Source organism: Bipolaris oryzae (assembly GCF_000523455.1).
Source record: "Bipolaris oryzae ATCC 44560 unplaced genomic scaffold scaffold_65, whole genome shotgun sequence".
Lineage (NCBI taxonomy): Eukaryota > Fungi > Ascomycota > Dothideomycetes > Pleosporales > Pleosporaceae > Bipolaris > Bipolaris oryzae.
In genome coordinates, this window is record NW_006911341.1 from 82,057 (window position 1) to 94,647 (window position 12,591).

Genomic DNA, 12,591 nt, shown 5'->3' on the forward strand with positions numbered 1-12,591 from the left:
GTTTACCTTGCTGCCTTGAACACAATTTTAAATTCTACACGTACACAAAGCTGAACAAAAAAGTGTAATGATAACGTTATACCCCACTAGATGACAGCCCCTCTTGTTCACACTACTTCGCTTCAACGTCAGCCTGGACGCCTAAAACTGTCAAGCTAATTAGCTGCCAGTCAGCCTTACCCAAGGACCCCACCACAAGGCAGACTCCGGAAGATACTCTCTGGGTAAAGGAAACAAGTACACCGCATAAATCTTCTGCCTTGAGACAGGTACCATTTTTTGTGCATACTCGGGTCCTATACGCAACTGCACCATAAAGTACTATTCATCACAAAAAATGCACTCAACATGGACCGTTTAGGCAGTTAGAAATCACATCACATCACAATGACCATTCCAACATGCACTGTACACCCACATGTCCAAGAGCCTAGGACTTACATGCCCAAGAAACCAGCACATTCACACACCCATTCCCTTCACCTTTCCACACAAGCAACTTCAACTTCAACTGAAAAAAGAGAGAATAAACTCATAACATCGTCAATTGGAAAAATAAAATAAAAATAAAGTCATAACATCATACACACACACATATTAATAAAAATCCTCCCACCGCGTACACCTCTTACTCCCTTCGGACTCCGTATCCGACTCCCTCTCCCTCTCCCGCTCCCGCTCCATCTCGCGCGCCTCCCTGTCCCACATCTCAAGCTCCTCGCGCCTCGGCTCCTCATCGACGCCATCAAAGCGTCCGCCGTTAAACCTCCTGTCCCCGTACGCAAAATACATGGACGCTTGCCTGGGCCGCGGAAGCCCAGTGTCGCGCTGCTCGGGTTTAAATGTTGTGGTAGGTTGTTGAGTAAAAGGGTTATCGGCAACCAAGAGTTTCCGATACTTTTCTTGATATAACTCCGCCTGTTGGGGTTTTGCTGGTTCGGACATGTTGTAAATGGGGTTGGTGAAGGGGTCGCGTTGGTATGGGTGTTGTGAGGGGCCGCCGTTATAGGAGAGGATAGTGCTGGTTGTGCTTATGCAGGAAGGGTTGCGGTGGTGGCCGTGGGTTGGGTCTCGCTTTTTGATGCGGAGGGGCGCGGGATGGAGAGCTGTCATGCTGATGCTATCACTGGGGTTCAGTGACGTGCTTGAATGCTGGTGGTGGTAGGAGGAATAGAATGAGGACTTACTAGGGGAGGCTGGGTAGGTATCTTGATGGTATGCTGAGCGCGTGTCTTGTCGGTACGATTGGGTAGAGTTGTAGTTGTGCTTCTCGCGCATGTCGAAGCCTAGGGCTTCTGCCGGGGAGAACTGCTCTACGCTGAAAGGGCGAGGGTTCGGACCTAGTTTTGTGTCGATCTGCATATGAACTGAGTGCTCACCTTTTTTATGATTGGAGGATGTATCTGAAAAGGAGGTCGCTGTTGTTCCAGAGAGCGTCTGGTACAGAGACTCCTTTTGGTGCCTTCGCTCGAGCATCAAAAATTTTAGTCTCATACCAAGGTCACCGGCTTCGTAAAGGGCCCTCTCCCCGCCACGGGTCGTCCTCATCCAGTATTTTACGAAGCGTACACGCTTTGAACTCGTTTCTTCCCAGTAAGGAGTGTCAGGAGCGGGATTGGGATTTGCCAGACTCTTGGTGCTCAAGCGGCCGACCATGCCCGTAAAGAGAGCGGAGAGGACGTCCTCATCAGAGGCAATGCGCGCCATTATGCAAGCTGGACACTGATCGCGCTGATAGCGCCACTTGTCTCCACAGTAGATGGGCTCACGGCCAGGAGGCGCAGAAGCATCAAGTTTGAAATCACGTCGCCACATTTGCAGCACGGGTTCCATTTGACGCACCCTCCACTCTTTGTCTGGGGTTAGAAGATTACACATGATCAGAGGGTAAAGGAACTGGCCAGTTGCGCCTTCAAACTCGTGCTTCACCCATGCCCATATGTCATTGATTAAATGGGCATCTAGGCCTTTGTGGATACAGCAGAGGTTTCCAGAAGTCCCGAAGAGTAGAGGAGAGGAGCGTAAGCGGCGAGGGAGATCCTGGATATCCAACTTGGTGAACTTCCGGTAGAGTGCCAGCTTGCGCTCATAACGCTCCTCGCCGGGTGTTGGGACATCTCGTAGAATGCGCACCAAGCGCTTCATGTCAGTGCCGTGAAGACGGCGAGTCTCCATTCGACCCAAAAAAGAAACCATTTTGATACCGTCTGGCACAGTGTCTTTATAAGGATGTCACCTTGTGGGATGCGAGAAACAATAGGGGGTTGGAAAGGAGTGAACGGGCATATAATCCTTTTCAAGGTGACATGGTGAATAAACAACACGGTGAAGAGTTACATGCATTGTGGGAAATGTCAAGTTGGGTTTTAGTGTTCACGGCTCTTGGAACAGCGAGAGAGTGATACAATGTTGGAACATGGAAAAGTCCACAATGTGCTAAAATGGCAGTGAATCTCAGAATTGGATCAGAAATCTGAGACTGGAAGCAACCCTAGAGACATTAACTGGCGAGTCGAAGGCATTATCAGAAAAGAATACTGAATGAAACATGGGCATTATAAGATGACGCGCAGAGCCTACTCGTCAAGAAGACGAGCCAAAACAGTCAAGGACCAGAACACAGGCGGAAAGATTTCATACAGTCAATAATAGGGCTTAATTTCAATAGTGATCCAGCCATGCAGTGAACGCCGTTCCAGAATCGTATAGTGCATGAGTCAAGGATGAAAAAGATAAAACCATATCCCAAATAGTACGCAAAGCAGCTCAAGGCCGAAGCTACCAGATAATACAAGAAATCAAATCAAAAGAAACGAAAGTTTGTAGCACTAGGACTAGACATTACCTACAGCAACCCGATGGTTCTTGTCTACAAATGAAACAAGTGGGTGGAATCAATGTGAGCTCTCCAACCCTAAAACATTGGCTCTCCTGCCGTGGAGATTTTGATTGACTTTGTTTGTCAAATCTTTAAAGTTTGTTCCCGCCGATGATGAAATGCTGGTCGCCTTTTTTCTTGAAATGCGGGGGGTTGAAGCTCCTTGTGGGAGCGACGAGTCCTCCTGAGATGGGCTGGAGACTGCAGTAGTCGCCGGGACAGCGGTTGCCTCATTCTCCTTCTCTTGGTCAAGCTTGTGCTGTGCCGTGATACGGGCGCGCTCGTACTTCGCAGCCACGTCGCCCTTGTACATGGTGCCTCCGATACGGTCCAAGTAGACAAAGAATGGCTGTGAGAAGTTGGTTTTGATGCCCCAGCTCTGGTGGTGGATATCATGGTACGCGGCATTGTTGGGGAAGATCCAGTGGATAGGGTCGTAGGGGAATGCATAGCCGCCATGGTCAAGGACAGTCTTGATGGTTGAGCCGGTGAAGAACCACATGGATTGCCGCATGGTCAGACCGGTGAGAAGGTAGCTGAGACCAGCGCCAAGGGTGTCTAGCGCAAAACCTTCAATTGGGTGATTGTATAGTGCACCATAAGCATACGGGACGTAGAGTCGGTGGTGACGTGAGTGGAAGGTCACTGTCTATGTTAGCTAAGCACTGGGGATTTTAGGAGCCGAGCATACCGTATAACCACTTGTTTAGGTGCATTGCGCGATGCAGCATGTATTCCCATGCATCCATGATGACGATGGCAGCGCTAAATTGGAACGCAGGGATGGCGTACCAGTAGGCGAAGCTAGCGACAGCCAGTTCCCAGGAAGCAAAGGCCGGGACCAGCGTCTGCTCACCGGCGACTATTACTGACTGTAGGAGCGCTGGGTATCTCCCTCCAGCAACGACCGAAGAGAGAACTGGCTGGGACGAAGCAAGCTTTGAGGCCAGGGCGACTGGATTAAGGCCAACTGCGGACAAGACATATGGAACTGCGCGCTGTGCAAGGCGGATCTTCTGGGCATACCAAGCGACGTCATAATCGGCTTTTCCAGTAGTTGGGGCATCGTCGAACATGGAGAGGCTGAAGGACGCTATGATCTGAATGATCTGCTGGAGTATGACATCGCGCAGGACTTCGTATCGCGAGACGTGGTTGCGCTTCAGGACCTCTGCGGGCGTGTGCAGTCGGTATTGAGGAAACAGGTCGTATACGTCAATGGCGTGGAATATCAGGGACACGAACCAGTAGCCGACAACGGGGAGGGCGGCTTGTATGAAGGCGTCGGATGCCCATGATGTGAGAGGCTGTAGAGGCTGAAGGGTGTATTCAGGCAGCGGCGGTAGGTCGTAGGATGCAGTTGAGTTTGCGCTCGCCATGGTGCAGCAATGGTGCTCCAGGGCAGCGAATTGTGGATTGCAAGTGTAGCTATGCAACGGCGACTGGGGGAGTGCAGAGTGCTTGTCGAGGGGCGCAGGGCAGGCTTGGGCGATGACGGGCGACAGCAAGAGCCCGGGAGCGGTGGAGCAAGGAAATTAGGGAGAAGGAGCGATGCAGCAGACGGATAAACGGCAGGTGCAGGTGGGAGGCAAATGAGGATGAGCCCTTGGTTGAAATGGTCGGCGGCGGAGGGCTCGGAAAGGAGAGGCTGAGGTGGGCAGAGCAGAGCGAGGCGAGGGAGAAAGTCGTGTGAGGGTGGTGCTGCTTGGTGCTTTGCCTGTGACAGGGAGAAGCACTGGCGCGACGTACGGGCGCATCATGACATTTCGCCTGCCCAGCCGGACCAAAAGTGCCTGAGAAACCAGGCCACTTCCACCGCCACACAACGCCCTGTGCGCGCATACTCAGCACTGGAGCCGCCACCCACTAGCCACAGGCCACTTCCGGCTAGACCACCCTCAAACCCAATTTTCGACCCCACCAAATTCTCTCTCACGCCCTTATAGTCCCGCGCTTCCTTTCCGCCCCGAGTGAAAGAAAGAATCCTCCAGCCCCCCGACCAGCCGACACTCTTTCTCCCACCCATCACCACATCTGCACATACACCACACCGCCAATATGATCATTTACAAGGTGCGTTGCTGCTCCTGCCCGCACGCCGTTGCCCCTGCCCGCGCAACTACCCCGCCTTCCCTGTTGCGCTTCATTACAGCCTGCGCCGGCGGAAAAGCGCCTTGCCCCTGATGCAGACATACAGTACTGACACGTTTTCAGGACATCCTCACCGGTGACGAGATCATCTCCGACTCGTACAACCTCAAGGAGATTGACGGCGTCGCCTACGAGGCCGACTGCTCCAAGATCACTATCGGAGGCGAGACTTTCGGTGCGTGCTAGTGCCACAACGATACACTTACCTAGCCTAACACCCCTGCAGACACTGGTGCCAATGCCTCCGCCGAGGAGCAGGAAGAGGGTGCCGAAGACCAGGTCGAGACCAAGATCGATGTCGTCCATTCTTTCCGCCTCAACGAGACGGGCTTCGACAAGAAGGGCTACCTCACATACCTCAAGGGTGCGTAAAATGACCACAGTCCACCACGATACCAGTACTAACTATGACCAGGCTACATGAAGGCAGTCAAGGAGGCCCTCAAGGCCAAGGGTGCTGACGAGGCCGCCATCAAGGAGTTCGAGACTGGAGCCCAGTCTTTTGCCAAGAAGATCATTACCAACTTCAAGGACTTCGAGTTCTACACCGGCGAGTCCATGAACCCCGACGGCATGATCGTCCTCCTCAACTACCGTGAGGATGGTGTCACCCCCTTCGTTACTGTCTGGAAGCACGGTCTCGAGGAGATGAAGGTTTAAGCTTGGACGGCTCAAGGCGCGGGGTCGGTTCACGGTTCATTTTGAATTTCACGAATACCTATTGCATGGTTGGGATATCCGCCACAAGTCGAAAAAACGACACGGCACCAATCTAGACGACCGTTATCGAGTCATATGTGACACATGTTATTCTTTCTTCCCGATTCACCCCACTTCTTGCCTTGTGCCGCTACTGTACCCTGTCAATGCATCGTTGGGTGGGCTTCTATGCACATCAAATACTAACCCCACTTATCTAGTCAATTCCAGATCCCTGCTTCTTGTTTGCATAAGCGAGACGGCCTCTGTTTGTTGCGGTGCGAAAACCCGGTTTTCCGTTTGCGTGAATGAGACTCCCGTGACACCGCGAGAACGCGTCGTGCACAGACCAGCACTCTCATCACCGAAACGATAGCCGCCCAGGCAAGGTATTCTCAGCCTTGGAGTGCTGCCTCGACCAACCTTACAATCCGGCACACCCGAGACTCCTTTTTCTTAACATTCTCATACTTGCTTGTGTTTTGGTTATTCCTTGAATTTGGTATCAGACAAGCAGGACAGCTGTTGCCCCGCATGATGGATCATGCTAGGGCGAAGGGTCCTCCCGCACCTCCCTCGCTTCCAGGCACGCCGCCCCGCTACCAGGCAGGAGAAGACCTCAACAAACTCATAGAATCTGTCAACAGAGACTTCGATCTTAACATCCAACTTCGTGGCCACTATTCCCCATCAAAATTCAACCGATATGACGAACGCAATCAAATCTACGAGTTTATCAAGTTCCTGTATTACCGAAATAAGGAAGCCCTTCTGCAGACAATTAAGGAGTTCAAGTCTAGGGCTCGGCAAAAACGACTCGACGAGCGACTTAGTCTTTTTCACACGTTACTGTCAGATACATTTAAGACATACAGACCGTCCCTAAAGACCCAGACGCACAACATTAGCCAGCCCAGAAGCCCTATTTCTTCTTCTCGCAGTCAGTACTCCTTTTCCTGACAGACTCCCCAGTTTCTGGCATTTGTACGCCACAGGCATGTCGACTACATTGGCACTTTCTATGACAGCTTGAGGTTTAGGTCTCCGTGTTTCGTGGGCTCAGCCCCATGCGTATAAATACTAACCTGAAGACAGAATCAACCAAAACAACACAGGCACCTAGTCCACCACATTTTGACCAGAAAGATCAGCGAGCATCACTTGAGTCATGTAGATCGTATAAGACCGCTCCAGATCCAGGATCTCCTACAGATGAAGACTCCGACAATGAAATCGACCCACGGTTTGACGCACGATCTCCATCGCCTTCTCCATCTTCTAGGCGAGCAAAGGCATCCCAGGCAAGTAAACCTGTCTCATTGCATTCAGCAAGGAAACGGCCCTTGGAGAACTCCAATCATTATGGAACCTCGTCAAAATTGACAAAAACCTTGAGAGGAAAGCAGGCAGTCAACATATCGCGTAATACAGAGGATCGGTTCAAAATACCAACCATCGACATGGCACCCTCGCTTCGACCTGATTCCGGTCCGACATCCGCAAATACGTCCTTCAACAACAGCATTTTCTCATCACAGGAGACCGCCAATACTGCAGCGACTTCTTTCGCATCGTCTAACGGCGACACCAATGCTTATGGACAATCCAGCCCAAGATTAAAGACGACAAACAGAACGAGCTCTACCACAATAGACTCCTTGGATGACGCTAGTTTGATCCTAGCGGAAATGCAATCTGCTAGTTTTCCCCAAAGCGACAGGGTATGTGAGCAAGACATCCAGATCGACCTCAATAAAAGCTTCTCCCAAGACAGCAACGGGCAAAGCAGATCTACCTTTGGCTCTGTAGATGATGAGGAACTTGTCAAGGTGGCAGCCGTAGTTGAGAAAAAGCAAGATCGGCCAGGTCCGGGTGTTTGCCTTCAACCCTCTGGGGTCACCACCAACCACCAGCAACACGATTCTTCAACGGATAAGATGCCATACCACATACGCGACATACCCAAGCAGAGTCTCTTCGTGGAAGTGCTTCCAGTGGAACTGAAAAATATTCCCTACCATGTATTGTTTATCTGTCTGCGCATTGCGCTAGAATACTCTGTTCAATTGCGAACGATTGTGGATGTTGTTGACGACCCAAACATCTTAACTGACCCACAAACATTTTGGCACTCCATTGATTGTCACTTTAAGAGTTTGGGAAGACCTACAGTCAAATCACGCGACCCTAATCGCCTCTGGCAAGCAGTAAATCGGGAGAAGGATGGTTTTACCTTCAAGGGAAAACTCAGTTTTAGTTCCAGACGAGCAGACTCAATCATGTGTCTCAGGCTACTACCGATACAAGAAGAAAAGTCCTGTCGGCTACAGCGAATGTTTGGTTCAGATCGGTTCCTCTATCTGGATTTGCCCGAATTTAATTCTTCTAAAACAAATGGCGTCGTTTACGATGACATGGTCAAAATCAAAAAGAAGTGGCAAGAGTGGTTGCTAACAGAGCACTCTTTTTTGGGACGCAAATGGAGAGTGTTTCATATTGACAACCTAAAAAGGAAGGACAAGTCTCGTCGCGAGAATATGCTTCACGACAAGCGGATCATTCTATTTGCCACAGAAGGGGCCGGCATTAAGCAACCGTATACAGTGGGCGAAATGTTGAACAAGTTCTTACCTATTGATCTCAACAAAAACCAAAACTTCTGTAAGGCTTTTGCTCGCATTGATCTTGGCCTTTCCCGGACTATACCTACTTTGTGCTTCGATACAGAGGAAATCCGGCATGTGGATGACAAAACGAGCACAGATGACCCAGAAGACACACAATTCAATGACACAACACTGGACTGGCCGTCTTTCCCAGGCCGTACTGTTATGGATGATGGTTGTTGCGTCATGTCAGTGGGTGCGGCGAAAAAGATATGGGATCTGTACACCAAGGCTACAGGCGTTACCGATCCACTACCTAGTGCCTTTCAGGGGCGTATAGGGGGTGCTAAAGGAATTTGGGTCATTAGCGCAGAAAAATTCACCAAGGATCCGATTCACCTGAAGCCCTGGATCGAGATCAACAGGAGTCAATGGAAATTCGAGCCACCAAACGACCAGTCTCCTCATCATCGAACTTTCGAAGTGTCAAACTACAGTTCGACCCCATCTCCATCTGAGCTGCATTCATCATTCATTCCGATCTTGGCTGATAGGGGTGTGTCAAAGGAGGCGATATCTGATCTCATGTCTGACTCTCTTGAAAAAGAGCGCATAAATCTACTAGATGTTCTTCAAGACGCCACAAAGGTGCATGAGTGGGTTTACCGAAACGGAGCAAACACAAAGGTTCGCGAAACCCCTGGAAGAGCTGGTCAGCCAGCATCTCTTGAAGAAAAGGTTCTCAACCTACTGGAATCTGGCTTTGATCCTCTGACGTTTCCGTATCTTGCTCAGAATCTCGAATCCTTTATTCAGAATAGACATATATTTCAAGAGGCTAAACTACGTGTGCCGCTTCAGAAATCAACGTTCTTGTACGGAGTGGCAGATCCATTGGGAGTATTGAATCCTGGAGAGATTCAGATATTGTTCTCTTGGCCATTCGTCGACGAGACCACCAACGAGACATACTCGGACCTCAGGGACTTGGAAGTCTTAGTCGCCCGCCAGCCTGCTTGTCGCCGCTCTGATATTCAGAAGGTACGGACGGTTATACATCCCCAGCTGTCTCATTTAGTAGATGTGGCTGTCTTTCCCTCCAGAGGTCCTTTTCCCCTGGCTGGTAAACTGCAGGGAGGCGATTATGACGGCGACATATTCTGGATTTGCTGGGAGGATACACTTGTACAGCCGTTCTCCAATGCTCCTGCACCAGTTCAGTCTCCTGACCCTTCCCTTTATGGCATCGAAACAAGAACCGAGAAGCTCAAGAAGATTGTGGACGTTCGAAAACCCGACAAAGTGGATGGATTTTTGAAAAAAGCTTTCGAGTTCCGTGATCATTCATCGCTGCTAGGCCAAGCAACCATCCTAGCAGAGAGACAGGCCTATCGCGAAAACTGCGTTCATTCCGGAACCCTTGAAAAGCTCTACGATGTGCACGATCTCCTCGTCGATGCAAGTAAGCAAGGATACATCCTCACTCAGAAAAATTACAACAGCTCCGTAAAGACATTATGTGGCAACCTGAAAGATCCGGCCTACAAAGTGGCAGCTGAAGCCTGCAAAAATTTGAGGATCTCGACAGATACTCCGAAATGTCGTGAGAAAAACTACGGTTACAAACCAGACAACGTACTGGACTATCTCTACTTCGATGTCGTGAGGGCACACAACATTGAGACGATGGAGAAAGTCAAGGAGATACTTGGGAGCGCTGCTGAACGGGATGAAGTCTTACTATATCCATACGAATACCTTCATGATGAAGGAACAGCTGTGATCAGAAAAGAGCTCACTTCTTTGAACGTAAAACTCGAACGTGTGTATGGTGCGTGGAATGAAATATGGAAAAACACAAAGTATACGGTAGAGAGTCGGAATGCTTCAATCGAAGAATGCTATCAAAGTTACCTGGCTATACAGCCTGATAGCCCAGACGATCCTAATATCAGGCCATGGATGGCACCTTATCGTCGGCATGGATCATGTCACTGGGACACGGTCAAAGCATCGGCACTCTACAGCAGATATCCGTGGCCCGAGAAATTGAGGTTTATCTTCATGATGGCCGGATACACGCTTTCAAAGCTCAAGGCCGAAAGCTTCGAAGGGACCAGATCCGTGGTACTGCCCATCCGCGCGAACCTCAAACCAAGACGCATCAAAACCATAACCTACGACGATGAAGTGGACTATATGAATGAAGACGACTACGATTTTGTTACTGCTCTCGAAGATCAATTCGCGGATCTTGGTGACGTGTATTGAGAATAAGGATACCATTCTCATTTGTTCAACGGCACACGCGGTCATCTCGACGAGTTATTGGCGCAAGCAACGATACCACATGTCATCAGCACTTGCGCTTTTAGTTGTCGAGTCGACCCCAACGCCTCACTATGCCATTCATTACTACATCTTGAATGATTGTAGTATCATATTTGTTGGAGAAGGAGAAGAAGACGACGATAGAGGAAAGAGAAAGGGAAAGACAAGGGAAAACACCGAAAAAAGAGGGGGGAAATATAAGAGTTGTGACTGGGTACATCGGGATTTCCATTACTGTCATTTCATACATTGCCCAGTTGCATGTATCCATTGGCTCGGAACAGCAGATGTCTTGGGGCCGACCTTGCGTGTTTGAATACTTTCTGCTTTGTTTGCAATTGCGACTTTTTTTTCATTTTTTCATCATGTGACTTGGTTCCATAGCATGCAAGTGTTTTTTTTGTTTTTTCCCATGCAAAAAGCAATGTGCCAGTCCACTTCCACACTATCGTGATATCTCCTTTTGCAGCGACCACGTACAAACAAGCCACCCTAGCCATCACCCGTAGCAAATCCGATCATGCAGTACTATTCGATGAGTATATACATTCATATTTTCTTCTTCTACTTAAATAATATATATGGGTATCATGAACAACAAACAAAACTGCACACATACGTGCTACGACACAGCCTATCCATGTCAAAGCCCCTTCAACTCAACCCACCGTATGCTGCTGCTGCTGCGCCGCCGCCGCCGCCACAGCCTTAATCTTCGCATTCCTCCTCTCCTCCTCCCTCCTCGCCTCAACACCAGCCAAGAACTCCATGCGGCCCAGATACGCCTCTTTCGTTTTACCATGCGTATCGAGTTCCTCTGCGATTCCTTCTTTATCGACGAAGCCCGTCCAGTCCATGCGTGACTTGTCGACGACGTTGAGTTTCTGAGTCTTCTCTGCTTTCTTGGGGAGTGCGGCTGCGTCTGGGTCTGCGGCGGTTTCTGGTTCTGGGCGGGTGGAGGTGCGGGGCCAGGAGAGTTGGAATTCTGGGGCGAGGGCGCGCACATAGCCGGTTGGGTTGGGGTCGAAGCGGGAGGGGCGGCGAAGTGGGCGACGGATTTTGGAGTCGGGTTGGGAGGAAGAGGAGTGAGCGGGGGATTCGGCGGCAGGTGTGGCTTCGGCTTGTTTCCAGCCGTCTTTGAGGTACTTGTCGAGTTGGGAGCGGGGGATTTGCTTCTCTTCGGTTGTGTCCTGGCCGGCGAAAGTGAAGGTTTTTTTGACAGTGAGCTGTTCCTCTTCCTCGGCTGATACTTGGATGTTGGTTACGGGCGTGTGCTGCGTTGGCGCATTGGCTTCTTGCGTCTTGGACTCTTGTAGTGGCTTTAGAGGCGCTGCCATCATCTGAGCCCATAGCGCATCGACATCGACGGTCGCACCCTCGGTTCTTGCGAGCGGCCTGGCCTCTTTGCCCTCTGTTCTTCTTTGTGCCCGCGTCTTGACCAAGCCACCCTCCCCACCTTCATCGTCGGATATAATCAGCTCGGTATCGTCGTCTTTGTTGCCCTTGCCCCCTTTCTTCTTCGACCGCTTGCGTCGCGCAGCTTGTATGGTGACCTCATCTCCAGAGTCCAGCTCCTCATCCTGATGCGCTTTTCGCTTGCCTTTGCGTTGTGCAGGCTCTATGGTGACATGGTCTTCGTCCTCAGAGCTCGATGCGTCTTCGGCCGGGGCGGCATTGGGGTCGAAGTCTTCGTCGGATGACTCGTGGTACTTTTCTGAGGCAACTTCGAGGTCCTCGTCACCGTATGTGTGAGGCATGGTGGATGCAGAATTGGTGCCGTTGGAGTTGAGAGTTCGCGTCGCGCATATGCTAAAACGAAGATGGCGGCCCGTACCAGATCGACGGCTAGGGCTCATTTGGGCCTAGCTTGAGACAGGGATTCCCAGATTGACGTGCAGTGACGTGAGCGGGGAATTGTGGTCGCGT

General features: G+C 50.5%; 5 protein-coding genes across 5 annotated transcripts; 2 read left to right on the plus strand and 3 right to left on the minus strand.

Annotated features, from left to right (window-relative positions):
* Window positions 1-693: 693 nt before the first annotated feature.
* Window positions 694-2,196, minus strand: COCMIDRAFT_60433 (uncharacterized protein; the record flags this gene model as incomplete). The annotated part of the gene is made up of 1 exon (XM_007689812.1): window positions 694-2,196. A coding segment is annotated over one exon (1,503 nt), but the record flags the coding sequence as incomplete, so codon positions are not given.
* A 698-nt stretch (window positions 2,197-2,894) lies between these two features.
* COCMIDRAFT_36785 (uncharacterized protein) lies at window positions 2,895-4,257 on the minus strand (the record flags this gene model as incomplete). Its single annotated transcript, XM_007689791.1, has 2 exons — window positions 2,895-3,523; window positions 3,570-4,257. The coding sequence occupies 2 exons, from the start codon at window positions 4,255-4,257 to the stop codon at window positions 2,895-2,897; spliced, it is 1,317 nt and encodes a 438-aa protein (XP_007687981.1).
* Window positions 4,258-4,936: 679 nt separating this feature from the next.
* On the plus strand, window positions 4,937-5,689 carry COCMIDRAFT_26334 (uncharacterized protein; the record flags this gene model as incomplete). Its single annotated transcript, XM_007689781.1, has 4 exons — window positions 4,937-4,951; window positions 5,093-5,204; window positions 5,256-5,393; window positions 5,445-5,689. 4 exons carry the CDS (start codon window positions 4,937-4,939, stop codon window positions 5,687-5,689), a joined length of 510 nt encoding a protein of 169 aa, XP_007687971.1.
* A 1,106-nt stretch (window positions 5,690-6,795) lies between these two features.
* COCMIDRAFT_95359 (uncharacterized protein) lies at window positions 6,796-10,605 on the plus strand (the record flags this gene model as incomplete). The annotated part of the gene is made up of 1 exon (XM_007689813.1): window positions 6,796-10,605. The coding sequence occupies one exon, from the start codon at window positions 6,796-6,798 to the stop codon at window positions 10,603-10,605; it is 3,810 nt and encodes a 1,269-aa protein (XP_007688003.1).
* A 752-nt stretch (window positions 10,606-11,357) lies between these two features.
* On the minus strand, window positions 11,358-12,422 carry COCMIDRAFT_56950 (uncharacterized protein; the record flags this gene model as incomplete). The annotated part of the gene is made up of 1 exon (XM_007689814.1): window positions 11,358-12,422. A coding segment is annotated over one exon (1,065 nt), but the record flags the coding sequence as incomplete, so codon positions are not given.
* Between the last annotated feature and the right edge of the window lie 169 nt (window positions 12,423-12,591).